Source organism: Pocillopora verrucosa, chromosome 1 (genome assembly GCF_036669915.1).
Source record: "Pocillopora verrucosa isolate sample1 chromosome 1, ASM3666991v2, whole genome shotgun sequence".
Lineage (NCBI taxonomy): Eukaryota > Metazoa > Cnidaria > Anthozoa > Scleractinia > Pocilloporidae > Pocillopora > Pocillopora verrucosa.
Window position 1 is genome coordinate 15,495,724 of NC_089312.1, and position 24,338 is coordinate 15,520,061.

General features: G+C 34.9%; 2 protein-coding genes and 1 non-coding gene across 3 annotated transcripts; 2 read left to right on the forward strand and 1 right to left on the reverse strand.

Moving 5' to 3' along the window:
- The first annotated feature begins 20 nt into the window (after window positions 1-20).
- Window positions 21-5,736, forward strand: LOC131789296 (protein MAK16 homolog). Its single transcript, XM_059106379.2, has 10 exons — window positions 21-198; window positions 366-412; window positions 602-711; window positions 2,078-2,256; window positions 2,995-3,032; window positions 3,157-3,211; window positions 4,057-4,131; window positions 4,545-4,655; window positions 4,855-4,917; window positions 5,409-5,736. Exons 1-10 carry the CDS (start codon window positions 184-186, stop codon window positions 5,562-5,564), a joined length of 849 nt encoding a protein of 282 aa, XP_058962362.2. The 5' UTR covers window positions 21-183; the 3' UTR covers window positions 5,565-5,736.
- On the forward strand, window positions 2,728-2,800 carry Trnat-ggu (transfer RNA threonine (anticodon GGU)). Its single transcript has one exon. It is a non-coding gene; the product is annotated as a tRNA-Thr (tRNA).
- Window positions 5,737-9,159: 3,423 nt separating the features above from the next.
- LOC131789276 (G protein-coupled receptor kinase 5-like) lies at window positions 9,160-21,744 on the reverse strand. Its single transcript, XM_059106345.1, has 16 exons — window positions 21,607-21,744; window positions 21,361-21,444; window positions 21,111-21,226; window positions 20,889-20,969; window positions 18,343-18,452; window positions 17,009-17,101; window positions 16,247-16,310; window positions 15,798-15,938; window positions 14,700-14,890; window positions 14,122-14,249; window positions 13,280-13,368; window positions 13,031-13,150; window positions 12,023-12,160; window positions 10,940-11,077; window positions 10,211-10,339; window positions 9,160-9,739 (listed from the first exon to the last, which is right to left on the reverse strand). The coding sequence occupies exons 1-16, from the start codon at window positions 21,656-21,658 to the stop codon at window positions 9,725-9,727; spliced, it is 1,689 nt and encodes a 562-aa protein (XP_058962328.1). The 5' UTR covers window positions 21,659-21,744; the 3' UTR covers window positions 9,160-9,724.
- Between the last annotated feature and the right edge of the window lie 2,594 nt (window positions 21,745-24,338).

Sequence of the window (24,338 nt, forward strand, 5' to 3'; positions counted from 1 at the left end):
CTCTGTTTCCCTTCGATGCCTGGTTACTAAGTTTGTTGGAGAAACTTTGAAGTTGTGTAGTTTCAGGAATCATATGATGGAAATTGGGCAATAGTCTTCCAAAAGCGCTCTGTTACATATTTAAAAGGCGTTAAGTGATTTATTAGCACGACTGTAATACAGTAACGCCAAAACAAGGACAATATGCAACACGATGAGGTCGGTTGTAGGCTTATGATGAAAACACACGTGCTTCGTGATCACTTTGAAACTCTATTTGATAAGAAGATTTGTGAATGATCGCCGGTGTACTCCTGTTGTTTAAAACGTTTTTCGTAAATTTTATGAGCTAGCCTGTTGTTGAAGTATTGTTTCTTTTTTAATAGGTGATTTGGCAAGTCATTAATCACGGGTTCTGTTCATTTAAAGTAAAGTAAGTCTATCATTATTATCACGTATTTGTCTGTAATAGAAGTTTAAATTGGCGAAGGATCGCACATACTGGCTATTGCTATAATCTTATAGCATCGAATCATTGTGATAAACTTCAAAGGCATAACTACTGTTCTAATTTTCATTGCAAATTAGAGCGGGTGACAAAGTTGCTTTTGTTGTTTTGCAGAACTACGACTCAGAAATTTTGTAGAAATGAGAATAATGTTACAGGGCTGTGCAGCAAACAGGCTTGCCCATTGGCAAACAGCCGATATGCTACAGTTAGAGAGAAGGATGGTAAGTGAGTAAAATCGACACTAAAGCTGAGCTTAAAGCAGATGTCTCTCAATGGAAAAATTACTTTCATTTGCTTTATGACTGAAGCACAGAGAACGAAATACCATTGTTGCAACACCAGGGTTGTAATCAATACCCAGTAACAAAGCTTGGCTATGTTGTAGTCAAAGAATATCGCAAATTATTACATACTAAAACAGGCTCTGATTAAGGCTCTGATTGGCTACTCATACTCTGAATATCCTTTTCTATTCACCTCAGAGCAATGCACACAGGATTTGAGCCCAAATATATTGTAATTGTGGCAAGAATAATTGGGTTAGAATCATCTTTTTGAACTTTATCATCTCACTGTTTTGTTATATACTAAGACAACTATTGGTGGATATTTACCTTACCACAAATATCCACCATTAGCTACTTCCACTTCAGTGAATAGTTGTTAATTAGTATAAATCCAGTAGTTTTCTATCACAGATGCTGCAATCTAATTGGCCATGCCACTAGCTGTATAGATAGGGAAGAAAGTGGGTAGGCTAACAGTGTGTGGTTGTAGAAAATATAAAAGAATTAAACAGCAGCTTGTCTAGTTGTTAAATTTTGAACAACAAGAAGATCCATACTAAAACAATTTAATTATTCTCTCTTGATTTCTTTGTATGATAGTTATTACTTTGGGCTTTGCCCTCATCAACCATCACAGAATAGAAATCTAAAGTTTGTTTTCTAATTGTTAAATGCTAATATCAGGAATTAACCCCAAAGTTATGCGGTGTGATCTGTTTTGTGAACATTAATCCGTGGTTAAAAGCCATTTGGCAAGGATAAGTATTTCTTTTGTTGCTCTTTTAATAGACTCCTTAACTCCAAGACACCTAAGATCTGATGGGTAATTCTCCAATCAAGCTGTTACCTATTTATTTCAATGTCAGTTAAGAGAATCTGGTTTTACATCAAAATCATAAGCTTTGGCTAGGATGTTTATCTATTCTACTCAGATTGCTTCTTTTCTGGATGATTAACCCTTTAACCCCCTTAAGTGACTAAGACAGAATTTCTCCTAACAATATTAATACAATATCAACCAGACAAGTGATGAGAATGAAGAAAACTAACAGTTTAGGGATAATTAGTTGATTCAATACTAAATTCTCTGAACTAACATTATAAGAAGTGTATGGTTGACAGTAAGGAGAATTACTAATTTGGTCTGGGAGTTAAAGGGTTAAGATATATTGTGAACAAGGAGAAAATTATGAGAATTAGGTTTTTGTTTCTCTCTTTCATTTTTTTAATTCTCTGCTTATTTTTTATTTTTTTAATTGCACATGTTCTTAACTGCAAATTGTTTTTCTACTGTTTATAGGTGTTTGTTATCTTTATATGAAAACAATAGAGAGAGCCCATTCTCCTGCCAAGATGTGGGAAAAAGTGAAACTCTCCAAGAACTATGAGAAAGCATTGGAACAAATAGACAAAAACCTAATATACTGGCCAAACTTTATTATACACAAATGCAAGCAGAGATACACCAAAATTGTACAGGTAATCAATCCTGAAGAAGTAAATAAGTGACATTAAACCCCTAACCTTTGTTAAATTTATTTTATTTTGAATTAAGAACAGTTTCTACATTTACATTCTTCATGAATAGCTTTGTGTCATGGTTCAACCTGAATGACCAGCATTATGTCATGACACAACTGTCATTATCACCACCATGAACAATTCCTTTTTTTATAACAATTTTATTATAGAAGGTTTTAATTTGTTTTTGTTGTTTTTTGGTTATATCTGATAAGTACATGTAGTATTGATGATAGTTTTAATTATAGTTGGGAGAATTTCAATTTGTTTATTCACAGAAGTTTAGTACATTCCAACTCAAACTATAATTTATAAAGTGAAGTACCTACTCATTTGAATAAATATATATATGACTTTCATATATTCTTAACCATTTATTCATCACTTCACGGGTTTATTTAGAACCAACTTCATAACCTGCTCCCAATTGGCTTGTTAGCTCAGTTGGTAGAGCGCTGCACTGGTATCGCAGAGGTCATGGGTTCAAATCCCGTACAGGCCTGAATTTTTTTTCAGGCCTTATTTTCACTACTGCCTATTAAGTAGTGCACATTACTGCGAGGATCACTTTCATTCACGTCGTTATCCGCAGTTCAAATATATGACTTTCATATATTCTTAACCATTTATAGAAAGTTATGTTACATAGAATTTATTACTATTAGTGATAAACATATCATTTGATTCCTTTCCCAGTATTTGATAAGAATGCGGAAACTTAGACTCAAAACAAGGTAAGGAAAGTACAGTTTCCCAGTTGTTATTAAAAGTTTTCAGTACTGAGTATTTAACTCTGTGAGAGTGAAGAAAAGATGATGATTCTTACTGATTTAACAATCATTATTTTTGTATTTCCAGTAAAAAGCTGGTGACAATCAACAAGAAAGTTGAAAGAAGAGAAAAAACAAGGGAGGTAAGTGCAGTATCCTGTGATGCAGGGCTTGGAAATTAGTGATTTTGCACAACTAGTGTTGATAGCAGTTAGCTTTTTATTGACAAAATGCCACTGGAATTATCATTTGGCGGTTCTGTTGGCAATTATAGCTCAACAATCATTGTGATGCATTATTTTTGTAATGGAATCCTTCCCCATGGGTTTCATTGTGAAGAAGAAAAGAGAGATGAGACACAAGGTTTTTGATTGTAATAAGATAAGTGAAGATGGAAAAAATCAGCAGTGAAATAATGCCATGTAACAGCTTACATTGTAAAGCATGGGACAACCATGTGGGAGGTTGAGGGTTCAAGCCCCAGGCTGGACTAACACTCAGGGTCTTGAAATAACTGAGGAGAATGTGTTGCTTTTGCTCTTTTCTATGACAACAGCAAATGATTATACATTTTAGTCTTCTCAAAAAAAAGGGAAATAAACTGAACACTAACGCCATATCCTACATCTTTTCTGTACTGGTTAGCAGGGGGCATTAAAGAACCCACATGCTTTTCACAAAGAGTTGGGTATATAGCTCTGGTTGTTGTTGTATAGCCTTGTCGTTGTTTACACAGGCCCCTGTTTAAACCAGCTTAAAGGTGAACTGGGCCAGCCTTTCTTAATATCACAAATAAACTCACAATTAAATAAACACATTCTTAGAGATGGGAACAGTCTGATGGTATGGTTTATGGTGGGGGGACCAAAAGTAGTAAAAAAAGACTGAGTTCACAAAGATTACCACTCTGCTCCTTCCTTAAAAAAATTAGGAAACTTGGGTTTTTTTTTAGTCTCCTAACAATTGTTACAAAACTGTTTTATTTCAGCATAAGGCTTTGGTTGCTGCACAGCTCGAAAATGCTATAGAGAAAGAATTACTTGAAAGATTAAAGAAAGGAACAGTAAGTAATGGTTTACTCAGACACAAATAAAATGAACATGATTATTTTCATCATTTTAGTTTGTATTTTTACTGGGAGCATTACATTGTAAAGTGCAGATAAACCAAATAAAATACAATAAATTGACTATGTTTTCCTGTAGTTTTACTTTTTTTTGAACAAAGATATTTCAATCTAAGTTTTGCTTTGCATTTTAAAAACTTGTGGTAGTTGGGACAATATTTCAATTGAGGGTAATTTGTCTTGGTTATTCCATGAACCTGCTGACATCATTGATCTGATATCTACATGTATGTGATAGTTAAGTGACAGTAAGTTAAATGAATACATGTAGGTTAAAAAAATGGATATGAAATACAGTCTGAAAAGTTCTTAATTAAATATTTTTTGGTGCTTGATTATTTTGTTGGCAGTATGGAGATATTTACAATATCCCAAGCACTGCATTTGACAATGCCTTAGACAAAGAAGAGATAGAGGATGAAGAGGAGGAAGAACTTGAAGAAGAAGATGAGGAGGAAGAGGTATTGTATAAGAACAATTAATCTTAGCATTTGAGTGTCTTTTTGATTGACTGAATCGGTAGTTTTTGACCTGGACAACTAAAACTCGTACAAGCATTTGCATGGACTGGGTAAAAGACTAAGCAATTTTCTCATGAATGTATTGATACATTTTCAAAGTTTTTCTATGCTTTAAATGAAAAACAAAATTTTTAAACAGGAGGAAGAGCCTGAGTTTGTGGCTGAAGATGAGGTTGATGTCAGTGATCTAAGTGATATTGAGGTATGATTTTTGTTTCTCTTTTAATTGTTACCTTTTTATCTATTTGTCTTTCACATGTAATAGTGATCAATATGCAACTTTCCCTGAATTTGAAAACATTGTCAAGCACATAGGCAAGGAGAGTAAAGACAACCAGCGTTTTGAGAGAAAGCTAGAATCTCCAAACTAACACGAATTAAAAATGTATGGTGGCCAGTATTAGGACATGAAAAACACATTACAGAAAGTCAAAATGGATGAAATTTTGGCGGCATGTGCCATTTGTAATTTGTACTTGTGTCACAACTTTGCCCTTGTGTTACAACTGTGCACTTGTTCAGATGTGCATAATTTTTCCTTGTCCATTATTATTGGAATGATTGGCTCAATAGCAACCCTGAGATTTTTGGGGAAGATATGAAATGCATTGGGGAAGGGGAGCTTTGAAATGGTTAAACTGTCAGGAGATGCTGTCTTGGTAGCCAACCTTTTCATTTTATTAATTATTTCAGGATTTCCAAGTTGAAGAAGGTGAACAGGAAACAGAGAGTGAAGTTGAGGAAGAAGAGATTGAAAAACCCCCTACAAGACGTGCAGGATGTAAAGCAAGAGTAGAGATTGAATATGAAGAGGAAAGAGAACCTAAAAGAGCTAAATTAAAAGCTTAATTTGTACAGGACTTCAATTCAGATAACTTATTTTTAATAGGATCTCATCAAAGGGATGTCAGACAATACACATTCTTGATTTATATTAAAAAAGAAAGTGATTTGTAACCCTTGTGGTACCCCATCTTTGTGGTGAGTTTGTGAGAGGTAATAAGTTCTAATAAAAGCTGCATAATCTCAATTTTGCTGTGTGCTGTCACTCACCATTTTTCCCCATCCACTCTCTCTTTCTTCTCTCCACTCCCACCATTTTTCACTCCCCTCTACTCTCTTTTCCCACTTCAACCCCCACCAGTTTTTCATCTCCCTCCCCCCTCTCTCTCTCTTTCTCTCTCTCCCACCATTTTCACTCCCCCTTACTCTCTCTTTTCCCACCCCCACCCCACCAGTTTTCACCTCCCTCCCACTCTCTCTCTCTCCCCCCACTCCCACCATTCTTCACTCCCCTCCCACTTTCTCTTTCCCCACCCCCACTAGTTCTCACTTTCCTCCCACTCTCTCTCCTTCCCCCACCCCTATCATACCCTCCAAATTGCCAGTATACTTTAGCTTATGGGTTAAATGATCTTTGTACTGAAGTCAGTGCTGAGTTGTTCAAAGCTGGGTTTAAATAGTGTTTAAATTAGTGTGAAATCTGATCTCAGATCTGAAACCTTTAAAAGAAAATTCAGTAATTCGTTTTGGATACAATTTGATGCTTAGATGCTCTATGAAAAAAAAGGGAAAACTATCCCTGCTGATAAATGCTTTTGAATAAAGGAATAACAAAACCTAGATTAAAACTTAACTATGGGTTAGCACTGATCAGCCTCCCAACAACTTTAGCCTGCTCTTTAGAATTTCAATTCAAAATGGTGCTGTTAGTTTGGTAAATACCTATGTAGAACAGGAAAAAAGCTTAAATTTGGGACATGGTTGCATTATACAAAGAAATTTGTACACAAGAATGTTTTATTACATCGGCTTGATTTTCATACATATTAAATTATCACAATAAGCAGTTTTTCTTTATCTATGACTACCTAGTTGAGGGAGAAAACACTCTACACAGAACTACTGTATTCACATTACATCAGAATTTAGGAAAATAAAACTGTACATACAACTGTTCCATTTTGTAGAACTGCATGTACATAATAAGCATATTTGACATCTTTTGATTGATGTGATAATTGTTTAGACTGCAGTTTTTTTGCAGAAGGTTGAAGATGCTTGCAATGGTCACAGTTAATTGGCCACACAATTCGCATGTTTCAAATTATTAATTCAAACTGATCAAAACAGCAGATATGATCTATTATAGACATGTCCAAAGAAACATATTTTGCCTAGGTGATAAGAAAGCTGTTAGTTGTGTACATTATTACAAATTAGTAGAACTACTAACAAAATTTGAACCCCAATGGATGAGTACATCTAGGTAATCTGTACAAGGAGTACTTTTGTATTGCAAATGCTTGATGATACAGTTTTTGCCCGCCTATTGTGGGACTCACAAAATTGTCAATGCCCCAAATATTTCAGCACTCCTTCTCTTAATAATATTCTAGCATTTCACTACAATTCCTTGTTTTCACAGTTTTTTTAGTTTCATAACCACACCCTTTCTACCCTGACTAGCTAGGAAATCAAACAAGGTGTCTTGTGTCAAAACCATATCTTAACACTATCCAATCAAAAATATATACCAAATCATTGTGTTGTTCCACGATATACTCAAGACCTTCCCTCTAAGGTGTTTTTCAGTTATGGTACCCACAACCCTTTCAATAGTTTTAAAATAAAAAATTTTTAATTTTACCAAATTACAAAAATCAGCCAAATATTCACATCCATTAAAAGCTGTATAAACTTATCTATAGCAGTAATCATAAGATAATTGTCAAACTAAGATCAACCACCCAAGAACAGCCTTACACAACAACAATATCAATAACATGGGGTCAGGAAGAACTCAAAGTTAAGACAGGTACAAAAACCCTGACAACTAAGTTGTAACTGGTACTTCTGCTTCCAATTGGTGGAGAGGATCATGCAATTGCAAAGTTATCTGAACAAATCATCACAAAATTACTCTCAAGTTATGCTGAAGTGGAGACTGCTTTAGAAAAACAGGGGTAAACATTACTGAAATTCAAGACCAAAGTGTAGTTTGATTGCCACTCTACCCACCTAGCCATAAGTTGTTGTAAAGTATTGACATTTTAACCATTCCTTAAAAACTAATCATTCTGCAATTTATTGACAAGATTTATTTACTACTTGTTTCTATGTTTGCATTAATAAAAGCCTGAGGGTTATAAAGGTCTCAAACTTTTTGCTTAATAACTTGGCAATAAGATGAGCCCTATTCGAAATCAAATTTCAAATTTCTTGGCACTTTCCTTACTCCAAAGCATGAGAGGTGATGTAACATTTGCGCATCATAGACAGACCCCTATTTGTACGTTATCATGCTCATCCAATTCACCAAAAGCATCATTCATATTTGAGGTTTATTGATATATCACTTAAAAAAAAGAGAAAAAAAAAGATGTCACAAAAATGTTCAATTATATATTTTTTGATATCACCAATTCATCAATGTACTAGGAAAAAGGAAAACATGATCTTAATGCACAGGTACTTCTCACACACTGTGCAATAGTAAGTGTTTAACAATTGTTTGAGCTTTTACCCAATAAGAACACATGAAAATTGAACTTAAAAAGTAATCTATGTTTAGGTGAAAGAGAATTAAGTTGCAGAACATAGCTCGCAGCAACCTTAGTGTGCCAACAATATTTTAAGCACATCAAATGTCATTTAAAAAAAAGCAAAAGACTTTGTCTAGTTGCTCTTAGAATCTGAGCCTTTTTCATGATATTTTACATGATGCAGAAGAATACATCTATTAATTACAAATTTTTATCAGATCACATTGCCAAGCACAATTAGCAAAAGTGACATTTCAATTAAATTCACTTCAGAGCTCTGTTTTCTCTATGCTAAGTGTAAAACAGCTTTCCATATTTTTTTCTTGGAAAAGGAGAACATTAAAAACTAACTAATGGTGTAAGACTTCTTTTTAGTCGTCTTTTTTAGTTACAAAATTCTTTGAAACACTTCGTCTTCCTCCATATTTGAAAAATAAGATGGTAAACTTCCAAAAAGTTAGGTTTATGCTAAAGTTAATTCATTTAATCCTTCACACCCTAACATCAGTATGCACATTCGCCACACTTTTCTCCAAACAAATCCTATAATAGTGACCCTTGACCTATTATGTTTGATTCTGCAGTGATTTTTTTGGGAGGAATTGGATGCTATTCACTTAGAGGATTAGAGGGTTAAGGGTTTTAGAAACACAAAAGTTAAGAGTTCATTCTTACAGCACAGTGATTAACAAACCAACCAAGCCTATAGAGAAGAGCTAAAAATAATCAGGGTTGCATTGTGTTAATGAGAACTCAACCAAAGTCAAGAAATGATGAAGCTGTATGCTTTGAGACACAGCAGTGACATCAGAGACACATCAAAGGCGTGTAACAACAATAATAAACACTGATATAAGGAGCAATCAGTGGGTGAAGAATCTAAATTATAGTTATAGTAATCAATCAACTGTACAAAACTTTATTGCCTGAAAACTGTACTAGTTTTTACAAGGCAAAAAGGGATTTATCTACTATTTTACAACAGATTTGCTGGTTTACAAATGCCGTCAGATTAACAATCAAAATCTCCCACATATCATTAAGGATATCCATTAGAGAAACCGAGAGAATTTCGCTTCTGGTCATTATATTGAACAAGTTTTGAGCCACACTGCACAACAGAAGCATGTCATGAATGATACAAGTAACAGTCTTCGAACATAAAAAGGGCAGGATCACTGGCAAAAAATTCCTTTCTCACAGTGATAAAAAGATTTTTCAAAAGTTGATAAGAATCCATTTTCCCATGGCATCACTACCAATTTCCCAGACAACTGGATTGTGCACCCTCTAATACCCTACTTTGTTAAACTTCTTGCGTGTGAGCCTTTGTGTCAAGCAACTTCTCTGTACATCAAAATGACTACTTATTGATTGCATGCTATTAGTTACAGAGGTAAATTTAAAATAATATTTTTATAACTTTTTTATTTTGTACAAACAGGTTTGTTTTTAAATTTACTATTAAAGGCCATCATCCTGCAAGTAAGAAAAGAAAAACAATTAAAGGAGTTGTCCTAATACTGGCAAATTATGATAACAAATCCTACCATTGAAAAAAAAAACCAACCAGACAAACAAACAAACAAAACAAAAGAATTGTGATAAGTTATATTTTTTATTTCAAATGCTCTTTGCTAAAAAAAAACTGGGAGAACATACAGTTGGTTAACCATGCAATTTCTTGCTAAAACTACAGGTAAGGAAATAATAATTTCTGCTGTTTCAATTTTGGAGATCGACAAGTAAACCATAAAGAAGACTTTTACGAACTGTGTCATATACATTAACCATGTCATATGGCAATTATGCAACACCCATGTCAACCTGAACATCCATATAATTCAGCAAAAATACTTGTCAATTTTTTTCTTTTTGGAGAACTACAGTATATAATTGCACTTGCTATAAATCTTGTAAAACTAGCAAAAGATTGAGATACACACTAACCGAGCCTGAACAACAAGCCACTCCTCTTTTCTTGGGAGGTTCTGGTGGTGCATCTCCTACAAGATCGGGTGACGGCACACCATTAACCTCAAATAAATTCAGTTCTTTATAGCACTCCATCTCGATCATCTGCAGAAGGAATTTAGACAGGTTTTTTATAATTAGGAATGGACCTATTTCAAAAATTAACCCCATCAGGTCTATTCAGACAACTGTTCTTCGATTATCACAGTCACCTAAAGTGAGGGACAACTACTTAAAATTCGATTAAAAGAATCCACGTTGTCATGCATCTGTTCAGTAATGGATCACTGATGCTGTCAAAAGGTGGCAAGAACAAAAAAGGAGCACAGCTGAGTGTATCTCTGATGCTTGTACCACATTTTGACATCTTCTGTGATCCATTGCTGTACAGACCAACCACAACATGGAATCTATTTGTTTTCTATAGTAAAAAAGCAAAATGTTGCTCATGGTGATCTCACCTATGTGTCTGTCACCCCATAGATCTTGCATAAGAACCAATTTAAATGAGTGCAGGGTTCAGCTTATCATATGATAATAAAAGACAAGCACTGAGTGTGTGCATGAACTATCTCACAAAGAACAAGAAGAAAAAGCCATGGGCACCTATCATGATGGGGTTAAAAGCTGAACTACAGAGTAAGGAGGCAAATGTGCTCACCATCAAAACCACAACACAAAGGAACAAAAGTTTGACAGAAGTACCTCAGATTGCCAAGGAATTGAAACTGATCCACTTGAAAATTTCCTATAAAATTCCTCATCACTTTCATCCAAACGAACGCCCTTCACAGAAGAGAACTGTTCAATGTCTAGGACATCTTTGCAGTAGACTGCTCTAGGCTAGAAATGTTCAAAAAGCAAAAGGTTAACTGATGACAGAGAGTTGTTTTCAAAAATATTGTTTGCTATGAAAAGATTACCTAAAGTGAGATCTTGTTCATTTGTAACCAGTGTGAAAATAAGAAATACATTGGTCCCCCATCAAGAGGTTACACAAGGGAATAAATTTTTTTTGTTGTTGTGAAAAAAATCTTAGTAGTAAGTAAATCAAGCAGTGGTCTGAAAAAGTTAGAGAAAGCCATTTTGACCCATCAGTCATCAACTTTTTCCTTATTTTATTTCACTTTAATCATTTCTTCTCTTCATTCATTCCTCTTTTTTTTTTTTGGTTTTTTTTGCACATGCATGTCCCTATAGGCCTCTTAAGTCTCTGGTAGGGGGATAACAGGAAACATTTAACCCTTTAATTCCCATGAGTGACCAAGACAGAATTTCTCCTTACAATATCAACACAATATCAACCAGATAAATGATGAGAGTAAAGAAAAATATCAATTTGGGGATAATTAGTTGATCCAATACTAAATCCTCTGAACTAACATTATAAGAATTGCATGGTTGGGAGTAAGGAGAATTACAAATTTGATCTGGGAGTTAAAGGGTTAACCTGCAAATTCAATTACATTGACTCGTTCTTGTGAGAATGAATAGGTCTCCCTTCTCTCAGATTAGTGATTTAAAACAAGGATGGCCAGGATCGGCATTAGCTGATACTTATACCCACAGAATTACAGATTTGGTGGGAACAGCCAGGAAAATTATTTGGGGGAGCCACAATGTCAAAGTCAAAACAATTCTTCATGCTAAGAAAACCAATGGAAATTTCATATTAAGGATAACACCAATTTTTTTCAATGTAATGCACAGATTAAAATCAGCTGCTTAGTGATGCCATGGGTGGTCAAAGCTAGATAAGAATAATATTTAATGACTTTCCAAACTTACATCAGGTACAAAAGGAGGTTTGAAGATTCCAGCTTCCAGCTGGGGCCAGTTAATATTTCTAAAGAAAATATGTTTCTTTATTTCTTCTCCACTTGAATCACCACAACCTAATCTGTTAATTACTTCTTTCTGAAGTGCCTAGAAAAAAAGCAAATAATGCATCAAAGGAAAGCAACATAACAGCAAAATGAAGTTCTAAGCTGTGTAACTAATAACTCCAACTGATAAGGCTGAGCCATGCCGTCCAAATATTTTCCAAGAAAAAATAATTCTGTTCCAGTCAGTTTCTTTTACATCATGTCTTCAGAGTGTGAAATGAACAATTTTGCTTCTAATAAAAAAACCCATTTTTCTGTCATTTACTGTAAAGGCTTTAACCAACACCCTCGGCAGTAGCCTTGATATACTGTAATATTAACATGATAGTATAGGTATCCAACGAAAGCTGAAATATCACATGCTAACCATAAGTTGAGGACAGTTTGAATGTGTAATATTATAATAAATAATGTACTACACAGCTTTCAAAATCCAGTAAGCGAGAAAATTGAATTCACGTCTCAAGGCCAACCAAGATGGAAGAAAAACATTTTAAGTAGGACAAAAATAAATCATATTAGATGAAAAAGTTCATCTTTGTTTTCATCTCAGCTAAAGCAATGATACTAGCAGGTGAGTTGCAATTTAAGCAATTGCAGAAAAGATGCCTGAAAAAATTGCCAAACAAAAAGGTTCCCCAAATTTCCAACCTTTGCTAAAAATATTTTTTTGTACTCCCTATGGTAACCAAAATGTTTGTGGCATGGAGCAGTGTTAGAAACTGTTTAGTCCATTTGGTCCTCTCAGCAACCTACCAGGTTACCCTCTGATAATAATTTTCAAAAATCCTGTGATTCACATTGCATACTTATGGGCAGGAAGGGGCTTTGTGACTGTTGTGTCATGTGCTGACAGAAGTTATGTTCCCTAATGCAATTCATTACAGTCCTCTAACATTCAAGATGTTACCTGACTACATATTAGTCTTGCTGATGAACTGAACTTTTCTGTGTACACCTCTTCGTCCTCTTTAACTCTCCGTTCCACTTCATCCCTCTTCACCTTCTCTTTTCTTGCTCTGAATGGAGACTACAACAACACAACAACATAAAATGAAACTTACCACTGTAACTTTACATGGTACTGGATCTGCCCGGCTCATGAAAAATTCTCCTGATTAAGAAGTGGAGCCCATCAAGCAGGTCTTGGTTTACTCACCTTTCCTTGAATCATCTCATAGATAAGACACCCTAGACCCCACCAGTCTGGGGAAAATGTGTAGCGTTCATTTTTTACAACTTCTGGAGCTGCAGCACAAAAAGGAAAAAAAAATTATCCAAGCATGTTTGTTTTGAAATCAGTTGCGAGAGAATGAAAGAAGCTTTCTTTGAGTTACATTCAACTGCTATCTGGCTGTTACATGTTAGCTTCCAATAAAAAGTGAAACTTGAAATGATTGCAACTCATTTGCACTTTCCTACATTTGATATCAGTTCAAAGTGTTTGATCTCAGAAATCTCTTGCTTCTTTTGATGTCAACCTTTGTTCTGATTGAATGCCGTTACTACACTCTTACACATCTCTAAATCCAAAAGACCTCCAAATAACAATAACATTTTTTGATCAAATTCCCCACCCTTCTTTATGCACCATTCATGTTATGTTGAGTATGAGAATTTCCTCTTCACTAAAAATTAATCTTAGTTGATAGTTTTATTTTTTCACACCACTTGTCTGCTTGACAGTAGGTTGATGTTTTATCAAGAAAAAAACTTATTGGCTCACTCCAAATAGTAAATAGGCTAATTAACCCTTCAACTCCCAAGATCTCATTATTAACTCTCCTTACTGTCTGCTATACAGTTCTTGTGATATTAGATTGGAGAATTTAGGATTGGATCAATTTATAATCCCCTAATTGATATTCTTTATTCTCATCACTTGTTTGCTTGATATTGTCTTGATATTGTAAGGAGAAATTCTGTCTTGATCACTCATGGGAGTTAAAGGTTTAATTACAAAGTGACTTATGCTTAGTAACAACAAAGGAGCAAACTTACCCATATAGCCTATTGTTCCAACTCTCCCTCGTATTGTCTCTCCATTTTTAATTTGAACAGCTAAACCAAGATCTGAGATTCTGACATGACCATAATCATCTAAAAGCAGATTTTCTGGTTTCATATCTCTGTAACCAAGACCAATAAGAGGTACATCATTCAATAATTCTGCTGTAATGATAAAACTGCAGACAATGTTCGATTCTATTTTCTTTTTAATCATTCTACATTGAACTTGTATATCTGATCTTTGAGCGCATTTGAGACTGACAGCTGAGTAAGGGGTTATAAAGGCTTGAAGCCTTTATGAAAAAAGTCATATTACTTCTACTGGTAATTCTCTTCAAGTTGGTTGCATTCCAGGAATATCAAAGAAGCTTAATAGATTCCCTAGACTACCTACACTACAGGTCTGTACCAAATTATATTTCCGTAGTTGATGGCTAAAGGAGTCTTTAGGACTTCTCAGTGCTGCCTTTCTGTTTTAAATGTCCATACCCTTTGAAAAACACCCAAACACCTATAGATAGAATACTGCATTTTAAAAAAATACACTACATTTTTTTATAATTACATACCTGTATACTATTCTCTTTGAATGTAAATGAATTAATCCTAGCATTACTTCTGCAGCATAAAATACAGCTCTTTCTTCTTCAAATCCAGGATTACCCATGTTATGGACATGAAACTTTAGATCTCCACCATTCATTAGTGTTAAAACCATACAAAGCGCGTCTTTGGTTTCATAAGCATATGCTAGACTGACCTTCAAAAAGAACAAAGTTTTAAAAGAAAAGAATTAAAATTGTGGCTACAATCATTCCAATTCCTGCAAATACATGCAGATAAGCTGCACCTTTTCCCCACAATTTTTTTTAACAAATTAGGGTTGTGTGGCTTTTTTACATCTGAAAAATGTGCCACAAATCAGCAAAAATTAACACTATTCATTAAAAATTCTTTATGATGTATCAAATGCCTGGTTACTAAGCTAAGGATGCCTGAATGGTCGAACCAAGGATTTCCTGTTGTTTTGAGCAAAATTCTTTTAAAAAATCTGACTGGAAAGAAAGAAACACTGGTTGAATAGTATCAGAGTAAGATCAACCATAAGTCTTTGTTGGTACATGTACATACGATTTCCATACTACCACAGCTAAAATTATTGGTAAGAACTGCTTACAGCATTCTCAGTAAGTCAGTGAGTTTATGCAGAACTGTACATGTTTTGTGAAGCAACCAATAACTTTCTTAACACTCTTGTTAATAGTGATTTCTTTTTTAAAATTTGAGCTGCCATACTCCAGGAGTGGCTTATCTGCAGGTGCTTATTGTACAACTTAAGGTTTTCATTTCTCACAGCATTTCATAAAACAATAAAAATCATGGTTTTATAATTCTTATCATACCATCTGTTCTATGAATGTACTTTTTTCTTTATAAGATACAGGGTAAGTAGAAAGAGGATTATAAGCATGTGGGGGGAGGGGAAAAACATCTATAACAACTCACAAAAATAATTTCAATCATTTTCAGATGGTTAGAGAAGGTTTATGATTAACAACAGATTAATTTTCTATACTGACGGAGAAAAGGAAGCAAAAGATGGCTACAATTAGTTTTAGATTTATTCAACATCGCCAACTTTTAATTTTATAGGTATTAGTACTCACCACAAATCTGCTGTCAATTTTTTCTAAGAGCTGCTTCTCATTTAATGCCATTGCTTCTCCTTTCCTTCTTTTTATCCGTTTCTTTTCTAGTTTCTTCATTGCATACATTTTCCCACTGATTTTGCTTTGACATGCACAGACCTACAATGGAGACAACTAGCATTAACTTCTAAATATCAAGGCCTGGTAAAGATATTGATAGTAGTAATAGGATTATATCACCCCTTTTTCTTTGCAGAGGTAGTGGAAATTTTCCCTAACACCATTTAAAAGGACTGAGGTAGAACTTAAAAGTAATTCCTGGGAAAATGCTGAGAATTTAGAAGACAAAAATTGTCTTTGTTCAAAGGCAATTTTCTTACTGCTACACTTCAAATGTCCAGAGTCCATCAGTTTGTGGCCATATAGCTCCCACTCTAAATAATTTTAAAAAACTAAATTCCATTTACCTCTCCAAAACCGCCTTTCCCTAACACTCTGTAATGGCGGAATGTCTTCTTTGTAACAGGTTGTCTGTTGATAAACAAAATAGCCCAGTTTAAGAACATGTAGAAACACACTTACTTCTTAATATTAAAAGGTTTGAACCCAGAAGTAACAGTTAATTGAATGTGTAGCCTGATTCTTGGGCGGTATGAATAGTCTTCAGATGAACTACTGTCAGTATCAGTGATGATATTTTGACAATTTTAGCTTAAGTCATTATCAGAGTCAAGTGAGAAGTTGTTTGTTGGCCACATGTTACAGGTAGGGTTAGTGACTCCAGCTTCAACATCATCACTGGCTATAAAGTAAGTTTCAAAAGTCAGCCATGACTTTAAGAATCTCATTATTGACAAGAGACTCTGCTCTATTTATGGCTTACAGTACTAGCCACTCTCAGTGAATGACTTTGGAAGCTGGGTTACTCGACTTGAAACACACTCCTCTCACAGACTAGCACTGGCACCAAACAAATACTTTCCTTATTCATAACCTTAACATAACAAACAAACCAAGCAGAATGACTTAGCTTTGCTGATGGATGAAAACTGAAAAATCACAAGTGGCTTAAATTAGTCATAATTGTTTCAACAATCAATAGCTTATCTGATACCCATGGGTGATCATTCTCCTTATTCCCATGACCTTAATGTTTGATTCAAGAGTGATACTGTAAGGTGAAACTACATTTCAGTCACTCTCAGGGGTTCAAGGTTTAAGCAAGTTACCTTTCAAGCCACTTCCACTGAAGATACCGTGCAAAGTACATAGTATGCTGGTAATCCTCAAAAGGCTTTTCCCCTAAGAAATCCTTGACTTCCCTGAAAGAAAAAAAAAGAGTTTATGAACAGTGTTGATTAGGTCTATGAGAAGCATAATTGTCTAGCACTCTCCAATAATATTTATGTCATTCTGTTTCCACAAGCATCTTATGCACTTATTGATACTTGTGAAAGGCCAGAAAACTTCTGAATGCCATGGCAATTAATAGACTGTTTGAGTTGATTATCAGGGCCATCACTACTTTTTGAAGTACTTGGAAAATGAAATGAATTGCCATGGAAAGGAAGTAGAAATCCAATATTCTTTCTATGACACAGTGAGCCTACCCTTTTCTTGGCAGACACTTTCAAGCTGCTAGAAACATGGACAGTAAGAGAATGTGTACAAAACTAACATCTCTTATCCAAGAAATATGACAGTGTTCAATAAAGCATATTTTCAGTCAAAACCTCAGGAATTTCAAAATCACTCCTTAAGTGAATAAGAATTTTGGCTGATGATTGGTTTATTTTTTAATTCACAATTTTCCTATTTGACATATTTTTGCTATACTTGCTAAATCCTGTATCAAACTAGCTAAGGCTCAGACTCTTGGCAGCCAGTAGAGATCCCCCATTTCCATGTGCAATTTGAGAGTGATGTTATAAGGAGAAATGAGATGCTATTCACTCTCAGGAATCAAAGAGCTTAATAAATCATTTGACTTTCTTACAAACACCAATAAAATTGTTACATGTATTATGACTTTATCCTTTAACTCCTAAGATCTCATTAGTAATTCTCCTTACTGTCTGCCATATAGTTCTACGTGATGTTTGTTTGGAGAATTTGGTATTGGATCAACTTATATTCCCTTAATTTATATTTTTCTTCATTCTCATCTCTTGTCTGCTTGATATTGTATTGATATTGTTAGGAGAAATTCTGTCTTGGTCACTCATGGGAGTTAAAGGGTTAACAAATTGGAGTAAAGTTTTATACTCTTTTAATGCAACTCTTAGGTATGGCTTTCGAAACCAGAAATATGCCTCTTTACAAGAAACAATTACACACAATCACTGGCAACACTTAAGTCAAGTAATTATTATTACTATTATTATCATTATTATTATCATTATTATCACTGTACTTGTACATGTGATTCATGATAGGAAAACAAGAAGTGAAGCTTTCAACAAGCTTTGCCACAATCAATAGCTCCACACAACAACACATGTCAACCACTTCTCTTTTACATCTGTGCTAATAAAAGCTTTATAGCACAACTTGTCAGTAATACCTCACAGCATCTCTAAAGAACTCCATAGAGAATTCTTCATCAGTAGATTTGGCCACTATGCTTCTTGTTTTTTCTGCTGTGTCATCCATGATACCAGCCACTCTTGGTTGCTATTACAAACAAACAAAAAAAGAATGCAATGAGATGCAAGAAACAAACATCTTGGTACTAAGCTGAGATTTGAAGATGTGCATCGCTGTAAATAACAATGACATATTATGATCCATTTTTACTGTTCACCTCTTGAACAGGATACCTTAAAGGTCCAGAATTTTTTTTTTTATAATGTGCAAATGTAAATGGTGCACAGTCCTATTAGCAGTGATACTGAAAATATTTCATAACCTCCTTGTCAATGGTCCATTTGAACATGCTTGTCAGAATCAGATACACACAAGGTGGAGGTATCACAATCACAAATAAGTTTCTGTCTTGAACACTTTTCCCCTCCTCCTCCCTGGAGGGTATAAGTTTGATAGATAGAATAAACAGAGATTTTTGGGCAGCTGAAATTTCCCATTCTCAGATGTTTTAGAATTTCTGAAAAACAAGGATGTGTATGGGGCTGTGTCAAGAATGATTACCAATATTTAAAGAGATCTGATTAGCAAAAAAACATTTCTTCCAAATCTTTTTATTCATAAAAGTGATTCATATGCGATGAATAAAAATGTTTGGTTTTAGTAATCTAATTTATTAGAGACAGAAAAATTTTCAAGACATCCATCACTGATTTTCCATATAAAGATGTGAGGAAATTGGGTTAAGATAAGGCTCTGATAGCTCACGCTATGTGGGACAAAGTTAATGTATGTCAGTAACTAATAATATTTGTTTATACTTTGAGCTAATTTTTCTTTATAGCTCTAAACAGTGACCAAAAACCTTCCCATTTATATTTTCTAGTTGACCACTAGAAGGGTACTTTACATATAATTTGTTTTGAATTCAAAACAACTATAGTATCAAAATTAATAAAATTTCTTGAAGCATGACAATAACAAATTTTGCTTTTAGTATCCCACACACCAAAAGATAAACACAGCACAAAAATTCAAAGAGTAAAGCGCCTATAATAATATCAAGAACAGTTTCATGAAGTAATTTTTCTTTACCTTGCATGTCACTGCGCAAGAAATGTACAATGTATTTAAGAAACACTTTACAAATTTGTAGCAAAATAACTTCAAATCAATTCATTGCACAATTTCATCTTCTGAATGTAATTAAATCTAAAAAAAAAACCCAACAATTATATATATGGCAGCACTACAAATGTTAGGAGAATTTCTTTTCTTTTGCCATACTATGGAGAACATTCTCTAAAAGACTACAGTTTCCTACAAATAAATTGGTGTATATTTTCCAGTCTAAACATTTAATTATTGATACAGGTCTTTTGATGGTTCTTGCAACAAATTAGAGGTATAACCATTTATCTGTTTAACTGCACTACCCTGAGTTCATGCAAAAGCTAACAAGGAAAAGGCAGCTGCAATCGTAAAGCAAGACTCGCAATGCGTACATAGACAGTGTCAAAAAATATTCAGGCAATGTGTTGTGCTAACATGCTTAAATTAGCTGGATCTTTGAAACACCAAATTTTTTTTAAGTGAGAGAGGGGTTGGTAAGTTTCAACCAATTCGTGTTACAGACGATACACCAAGTTTCTAAAAAAAAAAACACTGGCAATAAGCAGATCCCTTGATCTCTCAATGATAAGAGCGTAATAAAATTCACACCAAAAACAGTGTCTGCGGAAAAACAGTTCAGAGCCGGTTTCTAGCATTACAATTTCTGTTGGGTTTACAAGATCTACAATAGTTGGTGATCAATATCAAGAGCACATAAAAGATAGCAAATCTTCCATTAAAGAAGAGTAAACAGTAGAAATTTGCAACGATAAATTACAGGTAGATGCGCTAAGACAAGATCTACAACTCGCTTTCGGCCAACTACAGTTATTTTGGTTAGATATTTCCTGCGATTTAAGAGCTCTACGAACACAGTTGGGTGTAGAGAAATTAAATAAAATATGAAAGGCTTGTAGTAGATTGGGGAGCTGTCAAGCCACTAGGGTTTCAATATTTATAAATTAAATCATCATGGATTGTATATACATCGTATTTCGGGCAAGAGAGATCATGCAGAGACACTGACGAATAATCAATCGTGATGCTATCTGGTTCGACACGAAACAACACAACAGGGTGAAATGTGATTTCAGTGTGACCTTAAATTATAAATGATTCTCTTCATTAACGTGCAAGAAGTGCTGTAAGTCAACTTGGAATTCTAATCATTTACTTTTACCCTAATTTTAATAGGTAATTCAATTCGCAGATCACAGAAGCAATAGAATTTTATCGAGGGCCATCGAGAATAAACCAGACGGTCATGATATACGTAAAGAACTTTAAAATTATTGCCGTGATTCCAACCAACAGAACCGTTAACGATCTAAATTATCTGCAATGAGCGACAAATTCCGCCCGAATAAATAAAAGAGAAGAACATGTCCTTAGTAACCCAAGTTCGCTGCTTACCGAATCCTCGGGAAGATGTCTTGCTACCAGTTGACGAGCCAACTCGGGCTTTTTCGCTGCTTCTGCTTTATCGAATACGTCCTAATTTGAGAACAAGACAAAAAACAATGATTCGTTTATCAAAGCTTCCGCAGCATAATTGAGAGCGTCCGCGAATTACGCAAGACTGTCCATGCAATTGCAAAGCGAGGTACCAACAAACATGCGAGATTTTCTGCTTACCACTTCATCGAGGAAGTCGATGGCTTGCTGAAGTGGAGCATCGCCAGCGCAAAATAACCGAAAGAGTTCTCTCCCAATGGGTTCCTTCTCACAAATTCTGTCATACGTGAGAACAACTGTAGGGAGGAAACGCACGAATAGTCTACCTTACTGAATTTACGAGCCATTTTAACCTAGAATATGATCAGGCGAACAGCTCATAACGAAAACCTGCATTCTACCGTCAGAAGAACTCAACATGAAAGCTTACCATCGTTCTTAATAGCTGCAGATATAGTATGATGCGGAAATTTCAGTAGTTCTTTCCATTTTTTACTTCTGCCTTTAGTTTTACCTGCAACACGGAGAAACACGTTCAAAATATTAGAATAGAGTCCTGTGTGACACTTCAGTTCGAATGCACGAACTCGACGAGCAGAAAAGTGTTCGAAACATTTGCGAGCTTTCATCCACCGCAAGGTGACCTATTAACTGCAAAATTCGAGGTTATACTCACTTTCTCTGGCTTTTAAATAAACGGTGTTAGCTACAATATTCTCTAGTTCCATAACTCGGACCAAATCATGGGAAATAAAATGGATAGTAGGAAACCACCCACAGTAATATGGCTGTCATGAACCGAAACACAAACGAGGCTTCTGATTGGTGGATTTGTTATAGATATATATATTTTTTTATCAAGTCTGTGCCTTCCCTCAAGTTAAAGAAGTATCCCTGCTGGATATAATGAAGGAAAATAATAATTACAGTGACGGATTTCATTCAATATTTTGCCTCTTCGCGTGCCTGCCTTCTGTACCCTGCAGAGTAATTTGAAATCGAGTGTTTGGGCCGAGCTGTTTAAGATGTTTATCGAGAGCAGGTTCGCTCCAGTACACCACCCTTGACAACTCTACACAGTAATGACGTCATTATCAAAATAACCGGCTCACTCTATAGATGGAATAGATCCACTGTTTCCTCACTGAAATGATGCGAGATTAACGATGTAAATTTTAAGAGGAAAAAAATAGAATAAAACGATTACACTTATCTGACATTTAATGAAATTGCAGGAAACGAATTGTTAGGGAAACGGCTTTCAATCTAATCTGCAGAAGGAATTTTTAAAGTGAAAAAGCTTTTATATATTAGTCCCGGCATCAATTTTCCGAAAATTGAATTTTAGCAGTAAATACTTTTACTTTCTTGTCTGAGCAAATTTTCTTGATTTAATTTTTCTGATGAATTTTAGAAAAATTGCTGATGAATATCTAGTTCCTTTTGTAATTATTTGCTCGTCTGAAAGTCTCATTAGTAGTCTGAATATTGCTTTTGTCTGTTTAAAAATTAGACAATACTGAACACAAGGGTGACCTCTGAAACAATTAGAACTAAGGTGCAGGTAAAAGTGGTTTTTAAGGAATATCACATCGACGCACAGTCCGTAAATTAGCGTTGAAGGGACTACTATTAATTCCGTTAAATTTATTCTTTTTTTTTCATTTTTTTTTCGAAGAGCGTCGGCAGAACTAAGAAAGCGGAAATCAGGATAAAATAAAAGCGTACAAAGGGGCACTTTCTTTAGGAAGTAAAGGGATTCATTAAAATATTTAAGCAAGTGAGAATCATGTAAAACAAATAACCGAGATTATCCTGTTTTATTTCCTTATTCAGTCTGACTGAATTAAAAAAAAAAAGGAAAAAATATAGGAAACGAGATGACCGAGAGCGGAATAATCAAGCTATCCTGGCACTTTAGGAAACCTCACTAGGTTTGTCATGCTAGTTTCTCACGCGCGTTTGACTGACACCCCGGCTCACACGCACTGCCTAAATTAGGCGTAAGACGATTTCAATAGACTTTAATAAATGAATTAGGAATCAGGAATGATTATCACCATTTTTGTTAAGTACTGCAGAGACGGCACAACACAATTGCCCAATCATTACTACACTGAACGAGTTGAGAAATTTCTAGCGGAGCGGCAGGTCACCATGGCATCTCCGCTTTAATTTAGTTTCATCTGCCCGTAACCCGAACGGGTTTTAACGGGCGGTGGAACCCTTTCATGTGAAAAGGAAATGACTAAGACGAAAAATCAAAGAGGTATCGATTCATCAAATAATTAAAAAAGACTGTAACGGAACCGTTTTTAGCCACCCCAGGTGACGGAACAAATGCAGAATGATCGCTACAGTGCCTGTGAATATTCTCAAGCAAATTATGTGAAATATTATGGTGACCATCAGTCTTTATACTATTTCAAACTCTGCTAGGGACGAATGATTCCCCTCTCTTCCCCCTGAAAATCAGGTGATTCCCCAAAATCCACCCCCCGAGGTGATAAAGAATGACAGGTCTCTCAGGGATCCTAATAATCTCCTACCTAACTCCTATCGTTTAACCATAACTGACACCGCTTGGCCGTGGAAGATCTGGGTACGAGACTACTGTTGGTGTTTAACTGAATGTTACAGTTTTCTATATTTTGAGAATCTTCAAGGAGGAGCAACCATCAACCAGTCATAATACATTTTTTAAAAACTTACCTTACAGACTCAAAGATCAGGCATGATTCGAAGGATTAATTACAGGGTGTCTGCTGTATCGATTTATCTAATTTTAATTTCTTGCCGAGAACTTAGCTCCGTTCACTAAGTTTACTGAACTACAGGTAAGAAACAATCAGTAGTCGTTTGTCTAATTATTTAATCTCTTGGCTCACTTTGAAGTATTCACTCTGTACAACAGATGTGCAAGAATGACCCTTTTCACATGAAAAAGGACGCTTGATTTTCATGGATTTTATGCTAGTTCATTAGATAATGTGATTGGTTGCTGCTAGGTGATAATTAGAAAGAGTCCATCAATTCCTGTAGCTAAAGTTCATTGTCTCTTGATAGTCAGATATATTTTAAACACCTGTCACTGGGTAGTAGATACACTGCTGTCACGCAACATGAAGTCTCCTACGTTCTTCTATAGTCAACATCTCTTTTTCTTATTAACGTCTTCCATTTCACTTTTTTTTTAAATGATAATAATATAAATGATAATAATGGTAATAGTGATAATAATAGAGTAGTATAATGACATTAATAACAATAATAATAATAATGATGATGATGATGATAGAAACAACGATGATGAAGATAATAGTTATAAATTCTCCTAGCAGGGGTTTATACAGCACAGCGTTCATAGCATAAATATTTTTTGAATTTGTCAATAAATACCTTGGCGTA